The 24,121-nt window shown below is 44.6% G+C and overlaps 1 protein-coding gene across 1 annotated transcript in view; it reads left to right on the forward strand.

Moving 5' to 3' along the window:
- Positions 1–24,121, forward strand: part of adamtsl3 (ADAMTS-like 3) — an 88,694-nt gene that overhangs the window by 39,261 nt on the left and 25,312 nt on the right. The window contains exons 4-6 of the mRNA XM_078085278.1: positions 14,595–14,722; positions 18,710–18,755; positions 19,718–19,954. Coding sequence (XP_077941404.1) covers positions 14,595–14,722; positions 18,710–18,755; positions 19,718–19,954 — 411 coding nt within the window. The remainder of the gene's footprint in view (positions 1–14,594; positions 14,723–18,709; positions 18,756–19,717; positions 19,955–24,121) is intronic.

Consider the following 24,121-nt stretch of genomic DNA (forward strand, 5'->3'; position numbering starts at 1 on the left):
TACTATTGTTATCTCTCTTCCCTCCTCGCATTTCTTACCCCGCGGCTCTATTTCCTCCTTTTCTCCCTTCGCCCTCTGCCTGCAGTCTTTTGATGTCTGCTCAGCGGTTGGTGCTCATCAGAAATACTCGCCCCAAATGCACAGAATGTCTCGGCCTCCCCCGCAGAATTCTCTCTCTCTCGCTCTGTAAAGAGAGAAGGTGTGTGTCACTGGCGCACTTAAAATTTCTGACAGCTTTTGACTGAAACCAGCAGAAGGTTTGAAAGGTTCCTCGGTCTGAAGAGAAAAGGAATGCTTTAAACACGCTGTAATTCACCTAATTTACCTATTTCAAGGTAATCCATATCTGAAATAATTAAATGCTGGTTTTGATGTAATCTCCACCAACTGGATGAAACAGGCATACTTTATATGAGCATGTGAGGCTCCAGAAGGGTTTAGGGGACTCAAGCAGAAACCGCATGACCGAATCCCCAAAATGCTCCAAGGTAGCGTCTGCTACCAGTGTATGAATGTATGTCAATGGTGACATGTGCTGCAAAGTGGTCGGGAGAATAAAAAGGTGCTACACAAATAAGCGCATAACTAAGTACTATTTGTAGTACAAATACACCTCTTAGTACTTAGTACTGTACTGAGCACAGTGTGTCATGTGACCATGTTTACTTCTACTACTTGCAAATCAGGAATTCTGCAGCCCGAGTTCAAGTCAGTCCGGCCTTTTGGTCAGGTTCCTTAATAAGCCCAGATCAACAATAGCTCGTGTAGCTGACAGTATTTAACTGGAGTCTGATTCCTCTGTGGGTGATGGAAGGCAGAAGTGGTTTAACCAACACAGCTGAGCCCAGAGATGAAACAAGTTCATTCCCATTGATTTTGTTATTTTACCAAGGGAGGCTCCCTGGTGTTTAAATGAGCTCTTAAACAATTGATTATGCTAGTGACACTGTTTGGGTTTATTTCCTGTTTTATTTTGTAGTTTCCTGTCTTTTGTGTCCCTGGGTTGCTTCACTTCCTGCCCTGTCGTCCCCTGTGATTGTCTGCTGTGTCCCTGATGGTTTCCACCTGTGTCCAATCACCTGCACCTTCCCAGTGTATGTAAACCGTGTGTGTCTCTGGTCCCTTGTCGCGTCATTGAATGTTCTACCCTGAATGTCCTTGTCAATGTCTTGCCGGTCCCCGCCTGCGGTTTGCCCCTCGGCAGTTTGATTTTTAAATTAATAAAGTAAGTTTTGGTTGCAAGTCTGCATTTGGGTCCTGCCTCTGCCTACCTATTCGTGACAAGGAGAGCTAATCCTCGCTACATGTAATGCATGGTCAGGCGTGTTCACACTTCACGTCACTGTTTCTTTTAAGAATTCTGTAATGCACCTTAACAACGGTATCATACGTTAAAAAAACATAGAAAATGTATGGCTGTATCAACCACCTATTATTAGGTAGCTACTATGGAGAATAAAATGCAATTACCTGCTTTGGCTCTGACGTTCGAGGAGGAGCAAGAGGGTGTTAGTGAACAGCCAAGGCGCCGTTTATGGGTGCATGAAAGATCTACCTGTCTGTTCCCAGATGGACTCTTTTACGTGCGTGTCGCTGTATCCTTTGTGACTCATGTCATCAAACTCTGCTTAGTGTGAAACGAAAAGTTGTTCTACTGGTACCTTCTCCATCTTGGTATATTTTGGTGGCACCGATAACTGAGTACCGACGTACCTACTCTGCTCGTCCGCGCTTTTCTAAAAGGTGATCAAATTGAACTCCTAAAGGCGTCGGGCGGTGCGCTTCAGTCCTTAGCTTCCTTTTTTTTAGTGGTGGAGAGAGTTATAGCGACCAGCAGTGCTGGTATAGATGATTCTCTTTCAGTGCTCATTTCACATTGCTATCGTAGCATGTTATTTGGGACCAGATGCGATGCGTGAATTTTATTTAACTCCCGTATCTCCTAATACAACTTATTAATGTGAATCTGCATTAGTCTCTTTGAAGTTGTTTAAAATCCCAAAACAATTTTCTTTTCTTTCTGAAAAGAAAATAAAGCAAAGTTCAGCCCTCCATCAGGAGTGTGATATAATCTCCGTGCTCGTGCATCACGACTCCCATCCTTCACTTCAATAATAAGAGCAATGGGTCCAAGACAAATGCAGCAGATAGAAATTGAGTTTTGAAAAGGAGGAGGGGACTCACTGGGAACGTATTCAGATCAAACACTGACGGGTTCCAGTTTTATGTTTTGCACTTCGTGTTGCCCTTCAATTTTGGCCCAATCAGGAACATTCTTTCCAGCGGAGTATTGAATGACGAAGCCAAAGCTGGTGGGTAGTTAGTGATTAAATTGGAGAGAGGAACAATGGATTGATTGTAGTGGAATTGTATAAATATTTTTCTGCTGGTGCTTCGACTGCCCTGCCTTCTCATTGGCTCGGGCTCCAGCCGGCGATTGGGAATGGCTTCCAATCCCAGTAAAGAGGCCCTGACAGCAGCACACGGTGTTACTATCAAAAGTAGCAGCACAAACATAATATAACGTGCACAGATCTCGAGGACTTTGGTCACCGCCGCGGATACAAAGCACAACTGTTCCCACTACAGACTGTGTGCCAATCAAACGCATTTTCCCTCGCAGGTCTCAATCGATAGATACGCCTTTATTTCAATATTCCATTGAGCTCCACTACGGACTCCAGACAACACGCTATGTTGTAGTTCCACCTTAAAGCATACTCAGCTTTGACTAAATCTAAATGGACGGTCTAACGGTCTAAATGGACCACAACTTAATAAATGAGATTGAGACCACGAATTCATAAAAAGTCCATCACTTTGAGGTAGGGTCCGTTTCTCATAGACTTCCATACAATCTGACTTCATTTCGCATCCAGAGGAGAAGTGGCCATTAGGGAGAAAGGAGCTTTTAAGACACTTGGTTTCACTTGTCAGAACCGGAGTTTGTTGTATGATTCACATACAGTACCGTTCAAAAGACAATTTTGTGTTTTCCATGAAAAGTCACTTTTTAATTTATCAAATGAATTGCAAAATTGATAAAAAATATTGTCAAGACATTGTTGACATGGTAGCTTTCTAGCTGTTATTTTGTTGAGGTAATCTGTAGAAATTTCACCCCGCGCTTCCTGAAGCACATCCCACAAGTCGGATTGGGTTGATGGGCACTTCTTGGGTACCACACGGTCAAGCTGCTCCCACAGCAGCTCAATGGGGTTGAGATCTGGTGACTTTGTGGCCTCTCCAATACAGACAGCACACCAGCTGCCGGCTTCTTCCCTAAATAGTTTAATAATTTGGAGGTGGGCTTTGGGTCATTGTCCTGTTGTAGGAGGAAATTGGCTCCAATCAAGCGCTGTCAACAGGGTTGGGCATTCAAAATGGAGTGATAGCCTTCCTTATTTAAAATCCCTTTTACCGTGTACAAAGGAGCAGCCCTAGACCATCACATCACCTCCAACATGCTTGACAGATGGCGTCCGCTACTCTTCCAGCACCTTTTCATCTGTTCAGTGTCTCATAAATGTTCTTCTGTGTGATCCAAACACCTCAAACTTTGACTTGATTTTCTTCCGATCTTCCTCTGCATAACTGTTTTCAAGGGTTTTCTAATCCTCCATTAGTATTCTAAGGCGATTAGCAAACACAATGTACCACTAAAACACGGGAGTGATAGTTGCTGGAAATGGGCCTCTATACACCTATGTAGATATTTCATTAAAAGCCTGACGTTTCCACCTAGAAAAGTCATTTACCGCATTAACAATGTATAGTGTGTATTTCTGGAAATTGACCCCAAACCTTTGAACGGTAGTGTACCTATGTACACACATACCTTTATAGATTAATGCAATTGTGTTACAGTGGCCTGCAGATCTGAAGAGGAACAATTTCCTAATCGGCAGCGGTAACAGGATGGAGTTGTTTAAATCACTTTCCTACAGGCCAGTTGAGTGTAGTGAGGACAAAATAGTCAATCACTGTATGAAATAGTTAAGGCGCATGCGTCTGCGTCGTTGCGTCGACGCACTCGTTTCAATTCACGGCTTGCGTGTGTTGCAGAGCAATTCACCTCCAGAACAACAGGTGGAGTAACGTGTTTTTGTTGAAGACGACCTAGAGAGTCACGTCTTTATTTATTTATTTGTTTATTTATTTATCATAGACTTTATTGTCCCGTGCATCGCCACTGCTGCTTTTCGTCGCGGACACATTTGTCCCGTATTTTCCTCCACAACTTTGTGCACCTCTCGACCGGCGTTTACGGCGATCTCTCTTATGAATCCAGCCCGCTTCTACAACCCGCCTCTCTCTCGTAAACATTCTTCGTTTTAATAATGGCGGCATCGGGCTACGACAGCGGAAATGTGAGACTCCGTAAAGGATGTAGTTAGTGGACCAATCGCAGCCTGGTGCGCTGCGGGAGGCTGGTGTCGAAAGCGACGCAAGCCTAGAAAACTCTGAAAACACTCTGAAAACACAGACGCATAAACTAGACTTTATTGGAAATTGATTGAGTTACAATCACTGCAACCAGGAGAGGACCTTTAGTCAGGAATGAACAGCCGTTTCTCCAGGGCAGCATCAAAGACGTGCATTCCTCTGTCACCGGGAGAAAACAAAAACACATTGTGGATTGAATGTAAATTGTGTATCTCCCAGGGACCAGAAACCATCTGCTCCTGAACTCAGCATGGAGAGACAAAATAATTCATCTCATTACGATGACAGGACAAACCTACACCGTTAATACGGACAGAAGAAATACAGAGCACTACTCTTTCTCTGCCAAAAGTTAAGATCAAAAGATGGATTTTTTTTGTGATAGAAAGCAGTACAGTGGGGTTGAGTCACATCCTAGAAGGTTGAATCTGAAAGATTGAATGGCCTGCTTGTCTTACAGACCGAACAATAGAAAGAAATGTATTAGAATAACATTGACCCAGAGAAACCGAAGAAAACCGCTGCCTTTAAAACCTTGAGGGTCTCACAAAGAATACAGCTGCTCTTTTAGGGATTGGATGAAAGGAATCTAATAGATATACAAAAGATTAAAAAGCAGCTTCTTCTTATACCTACATCCTTCTGTGTGTGTATTTTTCTTTTTTCAATTAAATTTGTTACCCGAATTTTACAAATTTTAAATTGAAGAAATAACGATTACTTCCACTAGTAATATTCATGATTATGTGTATAAATATACAACAAATGTATTTATATGCATGTGCGGTGGAGACAAAGCAATGAAGAGAACACGTCTTCAAAGGTTCAATTTCTCTTTGGCTTTGCACAACAAATAACAAATGACACACACAATCTTTACTGATCACAATCAGGCCTCAAGCCTATTTGTGTATAGTGTGTGATATTCTCTCATGGCCTCTGATCCCTGTGCGTCTTTGTCCGTGGTCCCTTTTCTGGTTTTCTGGTCCTAGTGTCACTTCTTGTTGCCACAGCTGCCCCGTTTAGATAAGAACTGAACGATGACACGGGCCGCGCTCTTGTGTTAAGGAACAGAACTTGACATCCACATGACACATTGACCAATTTATACCTTCGCATTGTCCAGCCGCATCACTACCTGGTGGCTTTGCCCAGAACAAGTCAGGTTATTTGTAGCCGCAGGGAGACCTGGCTGGCACTAGAAGGCGAGGCCTCCATCTCACCACACATCACAATCCACATGATAAAAGTACCCAAGGCTGCAGAACTGGGCCTGAGCTGTGACTCGATTGGATCCAGAGGGGTTCTGTTCTTCAGTGGTAACTCTGGAGTCTGCTGTGGTTGCTCGCAGTGGCGACTCCACTGTGTTGCAGTATTCATTTTCATCTCTTTAAAGGGCACCAGAGGTGGACGCAGTCGCTGTGATGTCACCCAGTAGTTTTTAAGCTATGGGTGGGACCACTGCTTCTGCATGTTGGCCTTGGCCGTCTTTTTGGCAGCCAGAAGTGACGTGATCTCATCGAGCATACGCAGCAACACCTTTTCAATACCTATGGACACATTCTTCTGTCTTACTGACACAACGGTTTGTAGAGAGGCTTTTGAAATCCCTCAGCGGGCCGTCGGGTGGACAGGAGGGGAGGCGGATGGGTCCAACACACGGGAGTTTTAGCCAGCAGGCCGCAGTTTGATCCCCGTGTGAGACGAGACGGAAACGCTCTTCCTCGATCTTTCGGTTACTTAAAGATCGTGGTTATTTTCACTATGATCTATTTGTCAACCGTCAGCAAAATAGGAGTTAGACAACGGCAAAAACAACTAAAGAGCTCATCAAGGATAAGAACAAAGCGGTAGGCTTCAATAAAAATCCAGAAATAGGCAAATCACCAGGGGCCTCATTTATAAACGTTGCGTACGCACAAAAGAAGGCGTACGCTGCTCTCTACGCAATAATTGGTATTTATAAAAAGCAAACTTGACGGAAAAATGTGCGGTCCTTCACGCAAGCTCGGACCCATGCGTACGCACAAAAGCGGGTGAAATGAGAACCGTCGGCAAATGCAAGGAACACGCAAACGCAAAACGACTGTTGTAAAAGAAATGCCAATACTGCCTCTCATAAATAACATGAACACCCGTTTGATCTGCAGCGTAAAACAAACAGAAATACAAATTAACACATTTTCAAAAAGAAAAGTGGAATATGTTCTGCAATGATATTGCATACTTGTCAGATGCAATCAAACGGACGTTAATAAAATGCCATGATGCCGTCACAATGCGTAATGACGCTGATGGCTGATCTTGCGCTCTTAGAAGATGTGGCACATGGAAGGATTCGCGCTGTAGTGCAGCCCGAGGTTGTGCGGCTGCAGCGTTGCTCTGCAACCTGTTGCCACTCAAGTGCCTTTTTGGTTAGTAATGCCCACACTGTGCCCTCCAAAGAGCATTTTACTTCTCCTTTCCACCTCGCCAATGATCATTTCGACTTCACACTGGGTGAAGTTACGTTTCTTCGTTTTCCTCTCAGTGTTTGTCATAATTTCGCAATCGATGAATATTAATTTGTGGGCTTTCCACAGACTATATATGGGCAACTATGGGCATGACATGAAGCCACAAAAGCTGCACTGCATTTAGAAGTGATTGTGATTTATTAAGGGTAAACTGCGTAGTCTGAATATTTCTGTGCGTACGCACGTCCTATGTTTTATCCGTACGCCACTTCTGGCGCAAATCCTACGCAAGTTTTTTTTAAAATGAGGCCCCTGGAACTCGCATTAGAGATTTTTTTTTTTTTAAATAACTGAGACAATCCTGATAACGTGCAGTGAGCACTCAGGCTGTAAGTACCGGGAGGTCTGATGAGAGAATGGAACAAAGGTGAGGAACAAAAATAAACAGTGGCAGGATGTAAAGCAACCTGAGACATGGGAAAGTCAATAAAAAATAAAACAGGAAGCGACCATACGAGTTGTCACACCTGTGAAGATAGTATATTGTCTCTAAAAGACGTTATGCATGTTTACCTTATTTTCCTGAAACTGCTTAAAACACTCATGTTCACCATGTTTACGGAGATAATAAGTTAAGTTTGATCTAGACTCACTTTTATTGAAGACTTATTTTCATCTTCATAAGCAGGGTTTGCCACCCGGCAGAACATGAATGGCTGTGATGAATGACTCTTCATTGCCGGCTCTCACGCATCTCACTTTAACAGGAAAATAATGAGAAACACACACACACACACACACACACATTCAAAGTCAAGTGCTCAATGCTAATTTCCTCAGGTAGGTACAACGAGATTGTTTGCAGCTCAGGGTTTTACAATATAATTAAGTCAATGAAGGGCAAAATTGCTATTTCGCAGGCAACATCTAAAGCGTGCTCAAAATAAGAAATAAAGGAATGGCCCGGCGAGAAGAAAGAACCGCGGCGTAATGTTCATTTCAGTGACAAAAATGATAGTTAAAATGAAAATCTCTCAAACAACGTGATAGAATTAGAGCCACTTTAGGAGATGAGTCAGCAGCAGTGTGGGCGGAACTGATGTTCTTCTACAGGGAGTACAGATATGAAAACGTTTGCAGCTCTGCAGAGATTGAGAAAAAAGCCCTTATTATTATTATGAGAGGTGAAATGAGGAATGAAATGGTCTGGTGGCAGGACAGAGCATCGACATACGGAGATGTTCAACCGACTGATATGAGTTCAGAAATAGAAACGCTTACAGAGCGGTTGCCATTTACTCTACAATATGATCAGATGGAATCTTCTACAATGTTTGGTGACAATTTGTGCTTCAATCTTTGCTCTTTGCTGGAGCAAAAAGGACCGAGAGAACTTAAATTGTAGATCAAGAAGGATAGGATCTCAAGTGCTGTATATAGCCTGTATTGGAAAGATGCTAGATTGAGAGAATTTTGGTGGCCTCTCATTGGCTCTCAACTAGGGCTGGGTATCGAGAACCGGTGCCATATTGGTACCGGTTCAATACAATGGCCAACAGCTTGTGTAGCTACAGCAACTAGTTAGCAATCTACCTAATTATCCATCAGTGTTTCCCCTCCGTTATTAAAGTCCGGAAGTTCTGTCGCTGCGCACGGCACTACCACCCCGATGGCCGCACACAGACACGTGCACGTGCAGAGCCCGTTTCGGTGTAGTTTGCATTGAGCTGCATACATGAGACTTCATGTCCCTAAGTAAATCACAGGAGACCGTTTGATTCTTTTCTTCTTCATTTTACGCAGCAAAGCGTTAACTAAATATACAATTAATCAATTCTGTCACAATTTAGAAAACAATAACCCTGTCTCCTAACCAAATTCTCACCCTAGTAACCTCTGCCTGTCTGACCACCTGCCCTCTTGACCCCATTCCATCACATCTTCTACAATCTACAACCTCCTTGACCCCCACCAGTCAGGCTTCAAGGCCATTCCACAGAGACTGCTCTCCTTGCTGTCTCAGTGCAACTCCACACTGCTAGAGCCGCCTCTCTCTCCTCTGTCCTCATCCTTTTGGACCTCTCTGCTGCTTTTGACACAGTCAACCACCAGATCCTTATTTTCCTCCCTTCAGGAAGGGAGAGAGCAGAGCCTTTCCATCATTCTACCTCGACGGCCGCACCTAGCGGGTAACCTGGCGAGGATCTGTGTCGGAACCTTGTCCTCTTACTACTGGAGTTCCTCAGGGTTCCGTCCTGGGTCCCCTCCTCTTCTCGCTCTCCACCAACTGTCTCGGTGCTGTCATTAGTTCGCATGGCTTGTCCTACCACAGCTATGCCGGTGACACCCAACTAATTCTCTCCTTCCCTCACTCGGACACCCAGGTGGCGGAACGGATCTCTGCCTCTCTGACTGACATCTCTCAGTTGATGTCCGCCCACCATCTGAAAATCAACCCCGACAAGACTGAACTACTCTTTCCGGCAAAAGATTCTCCGACCCACAACTTGAAGGTCAACTTTGGCAACTCTGTGTTAATGCCCTCTTTGACTGATGTGACACTGGTGTGACACTCGACAGCCAACTCTCCCTGACTCCCAACATCACTGCGACAACGCAATCCTGTAGATACACACTCTACAACATCAGGAGAATACGTCCTCTTCTCACGCAGAAGGCAGCGCAGGTACTGATTCAGGCTCTTGTCATCTCCCGCCTGGACTCCTGCAACTCGCTCCTGGCAGGTCTCCCTGTTACCGCCATTCGACCTTTGCAGCTCAAGACATCAGGACCGCAGAGAGCCTTCACATCTTCCGCCGCAAACTAAAGACACACCTCTTCAGACTCTACCTCGACTAAAGACTAACAAATTGTAGCACTTAAATTGTACTTATAACGTCACTCATCTATAGCAAATTGTAAATTTGCTTATTTGAGGAAATTGCACTTTCTTGTTTCTTGTTCTTCTGAGTTTGTATATGGTTGAATGCACTTATTGTAAGTCGCTTTGGATAAAAGCGTCAGCTAAATGACTACCCCTCCTGGACTTATTGTGACAGAAGGAACCGACCACGGTGGACTCGGGGCCGACTCCTTTTCTGGAGTACGGATCGGCCGTGCTACGAGAGTCGAGTTCTGGCAGTCAAAGACAGACTTGAGGAGTTACCGAAAAACAAAGTTGCAAGTCATTTTTGGTGAGTCTTTGGGTTGTCATATAGTCCCGGTCCCTGTTTGCCCACAAGGCATTTTGTTATTTTGACTTGGAAGTGTGTGGCCTCCCGAGTCCTCCATCGTTCATGTTCCTGGACTTATTGTGATAGTTTTGCAGTAAACCATAGTGCTTATTTCAAAAATATTCTACATTTTGTCTCTTTTTATAGCTTACATGTCATATCATTGACATGCACAGTGCTTGCATGTTTTGTAGAACAGAAGAGGTGCATTGGACACCTGGATAAAAGATTAGCACCACTGGTGTAAACAGGTACCAGGAGGAAGGTTCTGTTAAAAATGATCACTTGGCAATATTTTTGCATTTTAACCATGCAAAAATGAATTTTTAGGTTTTTAATAACAACGGCAGTATAACCCTATTGCTTCAAAAGAAAGAATTCACGTGTCAATCAGAGCCACGAGTTACTAGCAGAGCCCTTCCTTGGTGAGCCTTCTGTCTCTGACAAAAAGTCAATATCAATATAACCTCTGTTCTTTTTTTTATCTACAAACACAACTGACTGCACTTTCAATTGTCCCTTTTACCAACTTGTTTCCATTGTGCGTTGATTAACCAGTAAATGCCTTATGGCATCACAGCAGTGAGCGAGAGCGGAGACCCATGTCGTTTGGTGTGTTTTGGAGTTGGTATTTAAAGAGAGAACGCTGATACTTTACAGGTCAGTCACATTAATTACCATGTTTGCCTTGCAGCAAACCAGCTGTAGGATTTCTTCCCCCTCGAGAGTATCTGGAACTTTGAGCCCCCCCGAGGAGATGGGGAGGGGGGGGGGGGGGTACAGTGGAAACCAGAGACAAAGGCTCCATCAGTGGAAAGGGCCTGTAGAGCTTTGGGTCCTCACACTAACACACACACCTCTGCTTTCAGAGAAGCAGCGGCCATTATTTGCATGACGCGTACTAAAAGAGACATTCGGCCAAATGAGCATTGCTGCTGCTCTTCTGGTGAGGACTACCTTTCCTACACAATTCCTTTCATAAAAAAACCCCACTGTGCTCAACATCTGCTTAGCTGCTTATACGCTCTAGAGGTTTTTAGACTCCATGAGCGTCAGTTAAACGGCACAATGAGTTCCACTTCCCAGATCACCAAAAAAAAGAGTTCTTCCTTCTAAACAAACAAGCCCTGCACAAAGACAGGATACCTCCACCGCTGTGAGTCAATACAGCTTCTCTCCAGAGCCATTCCATCTGAAACCGGTGGTTATTTGTCCTGTTGCTATACATGATGTCACTGAGGCTCCGCTCCGTAAACACAACTGTCCCGGATTTGATGAACAGCTGAGTTTTGTGTATAAAAGGCCCGGCGTGCTGTTGATCAGGACCTGTGCGCCACGTTTTCACTCATCCGTCCGTGGCATTTAGAGGCCAGGTCTCCCAGTGCGCGGGCTCCGCTGTGATCAGCCGGGGAATGAGCTTAATCGTTTCTAATGAGTCCGGAGTCCAACCTGGCAACCAAGGAGACGGACTTAACCGGTCGACGCAGTCCAGTAGATCCTTATTGTGTATCTTCACTGTGCGAAAGAACGCACAAATCTATTTTCTCAAGTTCCACTCTGATTTTTATTAATGATGTGTCAATCAAGTAATCCCAGTCAGTGTGAGCGTTGCTCACGAGCCCCCTTTTTCTTTACTTCAGTGAGGAGTTGATTCAATGGAAAAGGACTCTCACTTTTTTAGTTCCACACAGGTTCGAGGAGCCGCACAGCGCTGTGTGGTTCACAGCAAAAAATACGGGCTGATCGGCAGTGGTGGAACAGACCTGTCCATCCTTGATCCCTACTTGCCCCCCAAATATAAGATCAGGGCACAATGTTACGTTGTAGTCAACCAATCTGTGTTCAAACCAACCGGAGAGCTGGGAACCGCAGCTTGAATTTGCAAAGGGATAAATGACGGTGTTGGTCTTAATCTACAGTTTGTGTACATTTGCATTGTAGGAGCATCCATTAGCCATGTAAATGGTGCCAGTCTGTCAGCAGCAGCGTGCTGTGGGTGTCATTGGCAAGGCCCTTGGTGTTTGAGGTCGGGCTGCTGTTATCGGTGAACAGAGTGGGGCGTCATTACAGTGTGTGCGTCCGGTTTCCTACCGATAGTGCACATCCTTACAGACTCTTCCAGACACACAAGAGCTGAATGTACGTTGTCTGTACGGAGGCGAGGGATTACATCACCTAAAGGGATGGAAGCCAGTTGAGCATAGTATTCTATTAAACATCCCTCATAGCTAACAGACTGTATCCTGCATTCAACACTCACATCCACATTAGGAGGAGGCAGATTTCTTTTTTCCACTCCCAAATCGGTACACAAAGTGAGATTAATGCTGCCGGCTGTTTTCACTTGTGTCGAGCTTCCTCTACCAAACAAAATGATGAAGTCTGTTTGCTATCCGTGAAAGTCAGCAGGAGCTCAAGTGTGAAGCAACCTAATAGGCTTTGCACTACATGTTTTATGACTTTCAGACAAGAGGAACATCTATGATGCAATTTGGGATTTTTGGACAGAAAATTAGTAATAAATAAATCATTGAATTAATAAATGAATGGATTCACCAAACAGTGTCGGATAAATTTTCATTCCTCAAATTTAAGTTTGGAAATGTTTTGGTTGATAATTTATTGGGTATGGAATTAGGAGGAAACAGGAATATTTTCATTCATATATTCAAACGTACCATTTCAGAAAATGTCTTCCTCCCCAAAGATATTTCTTGAACGTTGGAAAAGTCTCCTCGTGAATCTTTTTTCTCATACTCTCTACTGCCGTAGCACTTGGATTCACCACACGTCTTCATCTTTATCTGAAGGTTTGCACAGAGGGAGCTTCATGTATTATTCATGAACGGATATATAGGACATATTCATTTTGAATGGCTTTTTTTTATTCGCATGGCTTGTCTGTCCTTAACCTGCAGATGCTAGATTTCCCCTTTTTAATGAGCTGCACACGTCTACTAAAAGAAGAGTTCTGTCTTGTTTTAGTCCCAGAATCTAGTCACTCACAAGAAGAAGAAAAAACAACTTATTGCAATCATTTTTTTCTTACTTGTCTGATAAATAAACCCTTTATTCATCCCGCTGTCCCACGCGTGACTCATCCTGGTCGCCAGAAGACACAGACTGCCGATACTGAACCGAGTGGTGCCAACAGGCCGGAGAACAGCCTTGGCTGGACAGATGCTCCCCCTGCTCATGTTGTTACTGTCGGAGGTCTGTGGGGGCCGTTAGCCCGGCTGAGCCTGACAACAAAGGCCGGTTTTATCCCACTGCTGGAATGCCAACGTGTCTAATTCCTCTCTGGCGGATCTATTAGGAAAGAGCTCCGGCGCCCTCCGTCAGTCCGGCGCGCACAGATCGATCCCATGTATGGGAGCTCCACGTCGCTGATGGTGATCCGGGCCTGGGAGACAGCGTGAAATGGAACCTGTGGAGGCACGTCAGAAATGTTCATTCTGGTTGACCAGGCATAAATAACAGTGTCAGAAGAATTAGAGTTAGTTCCTGTGCTTTGCCGTTAACTCGCATGGAAGGCAGGGTTTTGGTAGAGGGCCTGTGTTTTCTCTATTGTATAAGTATGCGTTCAAACTATCGGTCCAACGGCACACAGGTCGGGGGAAGCAACTTGGAAGCACTTTGGAAAGCTTGGTTCTTTTGTTCTCCCACTTATTTCCCATAAATATTTAATTGTGCTTCACTTTTCCTCTTACTACTGTGAATTCCGGGCTTGCAATTTTCTTTTTCTCTGGCACTATAGGGTCCGCGGTGACATCACCGACCCGAGGGAAGCCAATTTTCCTATTTTCTGTGACACTGAGCCAGGAAAAGCCTCTTTCCACATCTCCCCCTCTGCTTCAAAGTCTCTCTCCTCGCAATTACATCTGAGCTTTTAACGCAGCCGATAAGCAAGGAGAGGGTCGGAGCTGCACGGGGGCTGCGGCAGCTTGGTGGGGGCATCACAGGACTGTGAGCTTGTGCTGCTGTTCAGTGGCCACGGAGGGTAAACTGATGGGACTGTGTTATATTACCTTTTAGCTGGCGCTTTTATCCGAAGCAACAACAATGCATTCAACCAACCAGGCCACAATAATCAAAAAAATACAAAGTGTTGTAAGAGACATTTTAATTGCTATTTATGTACCAAGATGACTCCATTTTAAGCTTTTTGTGACAAAGTTTATTGGCTTTTCCTGAAATATATGGTGTGAGTAATGCAGCAAAATAAGGTTTATCCAGTAGAACCAAATGATGAGAGTGAGAAATGGGACACGTAACATTTTTCTCAGCTTTTGCCACGTAAATAAAGGGATCCTCCAATACAGAGTTTTACATTACTCTGTATTGGTACTGAAAGAAAAGCTGTTCTCAAACGGTTCATACAAACTCGTCGGAAGGCGCTTGGGATGGAAGCCACTGGATTTGTAACCCCATTGAAATGGGCTTTTTATTTGTCCCGCAGGCCTCCAGGACGACCCGCTCCGATGAAGACAGGGACATCGGGTGGGACGCCTGGGGCTCCTGGAGTGAGTGCTCACGCACCTGCGGCGGAGGAGCCTCCTACTCTCTACGGCGCTGTCTCAACGGAGGGTAAGTCCCATTTCACATCTAAGGGGAAAGAAACAAAGCAAACGGATCCAGTATGTGATCCCTGTACAAAGCTGCTGGGCTCCATAAAACTATTACGGTCTGCTCAACCGAGACGGTGCATTCTCAGGAGGATGCACACTTAGATGTTGGTGACCATGAATATATTGTGTAAGGACATCAGGGATAACGTTGTAGACCTGCACAAGGCTGTGATGCGCTACAGGACAACAGGCCACCAGCTTGGTGAGGAGGCAACAACTGTTGCAATTATTAGAAAAAGGGATTAGAAGTTCAAGATGACGGTCAGTCTCCCTCGGTCTGGGGCTCCGTGCAAGATCTCACCTCGTGGGGCAGCAATGATCATGAGGAAGGTGAGGGATCAGCCCAGAACTACACGGCAGGACCTGGTCAGAAAGCCATTCGTAACACACTACGCCGTCATGGATTAACCTCCTGCAGCACTGGCTTTTATGATGTATCAAGTATCATTTGCTGGATTTTTGTTTTAGATTCCGTCACTCATGATTGAAGAACAAGAGTATCCATGATAAAAAAATTTGACCCCTATATGCTTTGTGAGTGGGAAAACCTGCAAAATCGGCAGTGTATCAAATACTCCCCACTGTAGTTCTACATTGACCTTAATTCAATGTTTGATTTGATGATTTACAGGGGAAGAGGAAGTTGTGTCCTTCATGTCCGACCCTTTTCTAAAAGCTCAGTTTCTCCCCCTGAAGCTCTTGGTCCACAGTGAACAAGAGGCCCAAACGCTTTGGCACCTCTGGGTAAAACTCCCCCGTCTGGCTGCAATGTCCTTTGGGTTGGGCTGTTGGTTCATCGAGCCCCTGCGAGTGCTGATGGAAATGTGTACGCTTTCATGTTGAGATGAACGCAAGAGCGGCTTCTTGTTCTTAGACGGTTGGCGAAAGACGGACGTGGTATTTATAATTTGGAACTTAGAAATGCAAGACAGTCCTTCCCTGACATCATGACGAAAAACAACAGTACAAATTGTAACCACATCCCTCTTGTCAGAGCCCTAAAAACTGCTGTTGTTCAAGCACTCGTAAAGAATTTAGATATCAAACCTGCCGTTTTAAAATAATCAACCTTTTTTCAACAGCTAAACTATTTCTTGGCGGTTAATAACGGTTTTGATGCCTTCCAGTCAGGCCTTTGTTAGCACCACAGTACTGAAACTGCAAAAACTGTATCAAGTCAATCAGAACGCTGCAGCTGATCCTCACTAGGAAAGTGGATCACATCACTCAGTTCTCCGGTCTTTACACCGAGAAGCGACTTCAAAATCCCGCTGTTGGTTGAATGGTGTAGGGTACATGTAGTACATTTCTAATGCTGCTACCTCATAAACCGCCAGCAACCCTCGTCGGCGTCTGGGTCGGGTCTACTTTGTGTTTCTGAGTCAGAACCAAACATGCAGGAGCAGCACTCTGCTCCACACATCTGGAACAAAGTCCCAGAAAGCTGCAGGTCTGTTGAGTCCCTCAGCTCCTTTAAATCCAGATTAAAAGCTTGTGATTGCTGCTGCCCTCGCGGAATGTTGGTGCTCTCTACCTACACTGCAGATTTCCTTTTTTTACATTTATCGACTGTTTTTTTTTTTTGTGTGTTTCAATCAATTTTATTAAGTGTTTTTAAATCTTCTTGCTTTATCTTTGGATGTTTTTAATAGTTTTATGTGAAGCTCTTTGAATTGCCTTGCAGATGAAATGTGCTATACAAGTGAAATGTTCTCGCCTTGCTGTACATTATGCAGCTAATTTGGAACAACATTGGCACTCAATGTCAAACCGCTTATCCATCATGCGGGGTCACGGGGGGGCTGGACGAGAGACAGGGTTCACCCTGGATCGGTCGCCAGCCAATCGCAGGGCTACACAGAGACACACAACCATTCACACTCACATTCACACACCTACGGGCAATTTAGAGTCACCAATCAACCTGATCCCCAGAGGACGTCTTTGGACTGTGGACTCCACACACTGGGCGGAGTGGAACCCAAGACCTTCTTGCTGGGAGGCGACAGTGCTAACCACCACGCCACCGTGCCGCCCAATAAGCAGTAAATCCTGCTGAAAAGCCTGATTTAATATACACACGGTTTATCCAATTTCTTTTTCACAACGCATTTAGTAGTTTGTGAAGTTGAATGTAAAATGACCATCTTTTTAAAAAAAATCCCAAGATGACCTCCTCAAACGTCGTCTTTTGTCCCCAACTGAAACGCATTAAGCTTCCTGTCATAGAGCGAAGGGAAGAGACCCCGAAGCGCTCAGACAGCAGCGGCGCGGCCTGCGGGAGTCCGTGTCTTATAAGGACGTAATGAGTGGATCTGGTCTGTGTCGAGGCTAAAGGAGTGATAACATCTGACGTGTTGCTTTGGACTACTGCACTCTTGGTTATTATTAAAATAAATACAACTCGACTCATCCCTCAACAGAATCGACCTTGTTTGCAGTTTAATATTCACGTTTTTGTGGAAGCATTCACTTATTTACTGACATAACTTACACAATAAAAGTAAATATATGAACAGAAACTCTATCATTATATCTTCATGAAGTTTTTGGGGGGGGTTTTGTCGCAAGCCTATATTCTAATAACATTTCAAAAGACGGCCTCAAGCGGTTCTGTAATCTGTTATTTGTCGTATATCTCTTTCTGTTGCGGTTCCCCTGGATCTCTGGCTTGCAGGCTCATGATTATGCAACACTGTGGTCCCTCTAATGAATATGAAAATAAAGCTATACCGTCTTCAGTGTCGAAACTAACATTGAGATTCATATTTTTCAGTTTCATCTTTGCACGACCACTTTTTGTGATCAGTGAATACGATTATATTATAAAATGTACCTTCAGCAAAAATTATGTGGATTATTTTTAGAAAAATCTGGTTTCTAAATGATTTATGAACTTCTCTCGTCGAAGTCTTTCCTGTTAAATATTAAAGCAGGAAGTTAGAAAACAAGATACATCTTAAATGTCAGTGTCGTGTTGCCCTCAGCCGTGTACTAAGCCGTAATGGGCCCATGACTAGAATACATCTGCACTCCCCTAAAAAGCTCCATGGGTGAGCAATAGGCCCGGTCCACTCTGCAAAACAGGGTTATTTATTGGAGTGCTTGATTGGGTCATATGTGTAAAGACCACGTGAAAAAAGCTCCTTGTAGTTCTGTTCTCCCCTGCGAGGCAAAAGGTGCCTTTTAATAAAGCTTTTAGAATCTCGCTCAAGAGAAATGTATTCTTGATTTTTTTTTAAAAGAAGTGAGAGACAGAAATCTTGTTTCTTTACTGAGTCAACTGCATTTTCAGAAGCACATTAACGGATATTTAATACATCTGGAACATGATTCGGTCGGCCGGTACGATGTTAGTGAGTCGTGCCAGCGTATTATTGAAGCTGTTCATAAAGAAACACACACGTTGTGCCCATGTGCTCTGTCCCGAACTACACGCCTGTGCATACCAGCGTTGTGAGTGGAGCAGCAGCACACATTCCCAGACACACAAACACCAGTGTGTTCATTTAACTCCCGAGGCGGCTGAAAGGTTGCGGCGTCGCCTGGAACGCGCTGCGTTTCCCCCGCGGATAAATGAGCTGCTAACAGTTTATCTGAATGTTATTGTGAGGCGGCAGGAGAAGTGTGCACTTTACTGCTGGTCAGCACACACACACACACACACACACACACACACACACACACAGATCGGCTGTTATTGTTGCTAATGAGGTGGAACAGATTTAACAGCATGTGGCGGCGGTCATGGGGGGGGAAAGGAACCTCCTGTGTGTGTGTGTGTGTGTGTGTGTGTGTGTGTGTGTGTGCGCGCATATCTCTGGGTTCAGTTGCTTGACATGTTGAGCTCTTCCAGCTGGATTATTAAAATGTTTTATTCTCGTTGAAGCCTGTGATGAGGCAGCCTTGTTTCACATCACACCGTTTCTTTGACCTTCCTCTGCAGAAGCTGCGGCGGCAAAAACATCCGCTACAGAACGTGCAGCAACCGGGTAAGTCTGAGCGATGTTCGTTTTAAACGTTTCAAAAGAATAAGAATAAGAAGTACATCTGGGTTTAGGGTTTAGTTGTGCACATAGACGTCATTTGGAGGGACGCCGTCCCAATAGAAGTTGAAGTGACCGCAGGCCAGAAGTTCCAGGGCTCCTGGTGGTTCCGTCTGTGGTCGTCAGCTGACGTGATTTAAAGAGCCCACAGAGGGACGAGCAGGCCTCCACCGAACTGTCCATCAAATATCTGCTCAAAGTAGTAATATTAGTACTGTATAACATGCACATTGCACCAGGAACTGCTGCTGAGTCTCCTTCACTCAACCTGCCAGCTGCTGTCACACACACACACACACACACACACTGACGCACCGCACCTGCTGCTCGGAACACAAAGAAGTTTGGATATTTTTTCTTCATTTAGATGATACAAAAATATAAAAAGCACCAGTGAAAAGTTAGGAAACAGTTGGACAAACGGTGGACTGGTGCTGTACAGTGGAAGGTCAATGTGGACATTAGGCAGGACTGTAAAACGGATAACACAGTGTTGTGGCAGTTGGATTTTCTTTAGACATATAGTGACAATTCTTTGCTGTGTGGCTGATGACATCAGCGTTTAGTAATTGGAATCTCTAAATTAATGCTCATCAACTTTATGGCAACCTCCATTATTTAAGGTAGGGACCAGTAACTGACTTCCATTTCCTTCAGTAAAACATTTGATATGTATGTATCTCTGGATTGGATCAAACTGAAATATAAATGTTATAGGACACGCATGTCATGTGAAATGGAATAAGAGAAACAACCGTGAATAGAGAAAACAAAAGTAAAGATTAAAATCCTTTTGGATAATCCTTGTGTGTGTGTGTTAACGGCCATTTTATACAGTTTAAAGACCTTCTTTAAATTCCAATTTACTAAAGTAAGACTGAACTTGTTGTTGTTGTCGTTGTCCTCAGGCTTGCCCAGCAGAGTCCGGTGACTTCCGGGCCCAGCAGTGTTCGGCCCACAATGACATCAAGTACCAGGGCGTGACCTACGACTGGTCCCCGTCCCCTTACGACCCCTCGGCGCCCTGCGCGCTGCGCTGCCAGGCCAAGGGGAGGAGTGTCTCTGTGGAACTGGCTCCCAAGGTGCTGGACGGGACGCGGTGCCGGGCGGACGCCTTTGACATGTGCATCAGTGGAGTGTGTCAGGTAACCTGTTGTTGCACCTTTTTAAAAAGTTCATGAAGCGCGAGCAAGGCAACAATAACAGAAATAACAGAGTGAGCCCTTCTAAAGCATGAAGAGTGAAACCAGTAGATGAAACAGTAAGTCCGATCAATGCAGTGAACGGAGATACAAATAAAATGTTAAAGCAAATCATTTGGTAAACTAAATTAGGAAAACCAACAAATAATAATCAAGCAGCAAAGCGACGACATCCCACAAAACTGTGAACAAAGATCATTGACAGCTCATTTTAAAGCACACACACTAACTAGTGCATTTTTTTTTTAGATAACAAAATAATGTAGTGTTTATGAATTCAAGATAACTTCTCAAAACGGCCAGCTGGTCTTCCATAGGTTAGAATACCCAGAGTGCCTTGCAGCCAGCGTGCTGTGTCTGACTCGTAGTAGCGAGCGGCTGGGACATCGGGCTGTGGTCCCCCCCCAGTGTCATCATCACGTCACGGACTCTACTATTCGTGGGCGGGCTTTGTTTCAGGAGGCTCAGCACTGGATGTGCTGATAAGAAGCCGTCTGAGACAGGAGGAGGAGACGCGTATCAGATTCATTTTCCAAACAATTGTTTACACCCGGTGGCACGCGGGTGATGTAGTGGGAAGCTCACAAATCACAAGCTTCTGTGTGGAAAACAACCGAGGAGCTTTGGACAGCTGGTTGGTTTGTTTGAAGACGAGTAGAAGAAACCCCCTCAGACCCGTACACAAGGGCGATGGAGCCACTGGTACAGTGATGCCTATCGGACAAATGGCCTTTTATCGGCAGCTATGAACACACTGTAATCATGAACGATGACATACAATGTAGATCAGAGGCTACGAATAGGAGCTCTGCATCCGGACCGAGACGCCGTCGTATCCACTGGGACCGAAAATAGATTCTGAGGGAAAGCTCCTATTTTAGCAGGCGCAGCTTGTCCGGCCGTTCTCCTTCAGGCCTCCGGGAAGCACAGCAACCAATTACAAGCAGTCGTGGCTATAAGCTGCTGGAAAACAATCATAACAATTTCATAAAGGCGATATTATGCCCGCATACCTCTCTAATGAGCTCCTTTATAGTTTCACATTCGCATAGTGTTACATGCCTCTAATCAGCCTGATTTCCTTCTTGGATTTGCACAGTAAAGTACATTAACAATGGAGAGTTAATAAACTGTTACCGGGGAAGGCCGTTGGGCGGCAAAGGGGGATCATTTCTAACGTCCCGTTAGAATAAGGAAAAAGGTGCACCTTGGAGGAGCAAAAAGGGAATCAGACAATATGGGAAGTTTTATACCTTTTTAAGAAATATTTGTCAAAAGATCTACAAGATATTTGGACCAGATGTATGAAACACTAACTGGTTTGGAGATGTTTTACAAACAAATGTTCACAAAATACTTCATCACTACCAAATACGCAGTATAAATCATGTCTGTGACAATAAGCTGTTAATAGTTTACTAGTTTAATTGTTAAGTGTAATTAAGTATAAGTAGTAGTCTTGGTGACTGAGGAGTTTACACAACTGCTGCACTGACATCCTAACGTGCCCGGTTTGAAGTCAGCCCCCCCCCCTGTGAGGCTTTCCCTGCAATAAAGATGGGAAACATCTTTGTGTGGCTACCACTTTGCCCACCAGCTGCACCTGAATCTGCCCGTCGTGCTTCTGCAGCATCACTGGACCGACGACACCAACAATCAGGCCCGACACACTCAAGTGCCTGTTGGCAGGAATGTTCCATGGACGACGGATGTGTGCTCAAACAGCAGCTGATGACCTTGTTGGCATGGCGATAGGCCTCCCGGGCACGACAGGGATGAAACGGCATCACATGGCCGGTGATGGAGACGGGGTGCCGGGTGGCTGCGGTTCTCTAGTTGAGTTTGTCAGTGACGGAATGAGGCCAATCCCTCCTCTGCTGCATGCGCACGGATAAATAATACAACACACAGCAGCATCCAGTTGTGTACAAGGGGAAGAGAAAAATAAGTCCGATTCCATGGAGAAAAGGGGAAGATGACAGCGGTGTGTGTGTGTTTGAGAGTTTGTGTGGGAGTCAGTGAAACTTACATGACAAGCTACAGGTTGTGTGTCTGTGTGTGTGCGTGAGCATGAGAAAACTGGTGGTTAAATAACGCTCGGTAATGGAAGAATACTCACTGTTCAGTTTGTACGACGAAAAAGATAATAGATTATGATGAGCAATATTGAACTGACATAATACAGAACAATATGTGCAGATATCTGTGGTTGTTCTTCCATTCAGGGAGAAGAACTGGACAAACTAGATGTTTGGCCGTCTCACATTTGAGAGGCCACTTCTCATTGTTGAATACATGATTAATGAGGGAATTCAATGCTTCCTAAAGTGTCTTTAAATTATGATTTTCATATTCAAAATTAGTTTGAAAAACAAAGACCCACTTATGTTGTGCTCAGGAAAGATTGACGTTAATTTAACCGACTTTTGACTCATCTGACTAATATTTCACAAATGAGTCGACTACTGTGCATGTTGATTGTGTGGGACACTTAACCCCCAAATGCCCCCGTAGTTATGACTACGGTGTGTGAATGTTGGCAGGCGTCACTGTGTGAGGTAGCTCTAGTCATCAGCGTATGAATGGAAGCGAATGGGTGAATTATTACATGAAGTGCAGAAGAGCTTTGAGAGGTGTGAAGATTAAAAATGAGATAAAGTACAGTCCATTTATCGACGACATCCCCTTCTTATACATGGTCCTTGGTAGGAACATGCTGGTGCAACAGGGCAGACTCAACCTCCACTGCCAAAGATTCCCTCTAAATGTCGCACACATTTCCTGTAAGGGTGATTACAGCAGGGGATAACTGGAGGGCGGGTGTTACCAGACCAGCCACGCAGGACATCTCATGAGAGACCATTTCATTAGGTCTAATTGCAAATTGATGATGAGTTCCGAAAGGAAGGAGGGGTGATGGTGCGGGATGAATGAAACCATTATTGACTGTGTCAAGTGTGAAACCGTCTCCGCCGTCAAATCGACCCAGTTTATTGTAGCGCGATTTTAACTACTGCCTTTTTCTTTTGAGACTCCGGGAATTTGCATGTCAGCACAACGTAAATGTGTGTTTTGTCGGGCCACTCATGTGAGATTCATCATTATGGAAATGCAGAGCACACACAGTGTTGAAATTCAGCATCTGGGCTCCGACTCAGTGATTCCGCACAAAGGAAGTACCAAACCAAGCGGGGATTTGGGGGTAATCATTATTCCCGACGCCCTCAGAGAACGCAGGCTGCCGCTGATGGTCAGGTGATGCCAAACACATTCCAAGTAGGAGAGAGCAGCTTCAAGGACAGCAGCCTGAAGAGAGGGTGCCAATGCTGCTTCTCCCCCCATGAGAGAACCACACCGTCAATAACTGCACTCACTGCATAGACCTTTTAAAAAAACACACACAAAAGCATCCACACCAAAGGGATGGAAGGATATATCATGATATAACCCAGACAATCAAACAATGTGAATTAAGCGTTAGAGGATGTGGTGCCCAAGTCCCACCAATTTGGAAGAATTCCTGCCAGTCAGACTAGATTTTTAAAAGGAGTCGTTAACGTCTCATCTGCCTGTGGATCCATTGGTATTAATCAAAGAATACGGCAAACTGCAGACAGGAATACCAAGAAAAGGCCCTTTTTTTCCACTGAGGTTGAGGTGGTCCTTGATCACTGGTTCCGTTTTTAATCGTCCAGCAGTGCAGCGCTGCAGCGAGGCCACCGAACCCATCAGGACGCTTTACGCGTGACAAGAATGGCCGCTCTCTGTATTTATTAGTACAGCAATCGACTGGCTGCTTCTGAAACGATGCCGGCCAAAGCAGTTACATCCCCTCCCTGGAATATGATTTTCAAAATGGAAGTTTTATGGGTGAGCAGAAGTTATTGTAATTCAGACTGTATGTTTTTATTCATTTCACCCATTTTGGCCAATTTAAATGATCAGCTGTCTTTTTACAAAGATCAGCATGTCAGCATGCGAACATTCGCTACTTGGTACCAAACAGAAAAGTCTCAAGCTAATTGGATTACTAGAGCGCCTAACGTGTAACCATCGTTATCTGTTCCAACTTGTGTGCCAATCCATCCATAGTCGATGTTCCTACAGGAG

This window comes from Gasterosteus aculeatus, chromosome 12, assembly GCF_964276395.1.
Source record: "Gasterosteus aculeatus chromosome 12, fGasAcu3.hap1.1, whole genome shotgun sequence".
NCBI classification, from domain to species: Eukaryota; Metazoa; Chordata; class Actinopteri; order Perciformes; family Gasterosteidae; genus Gasterosteus; species Gasterosteus aculeatus.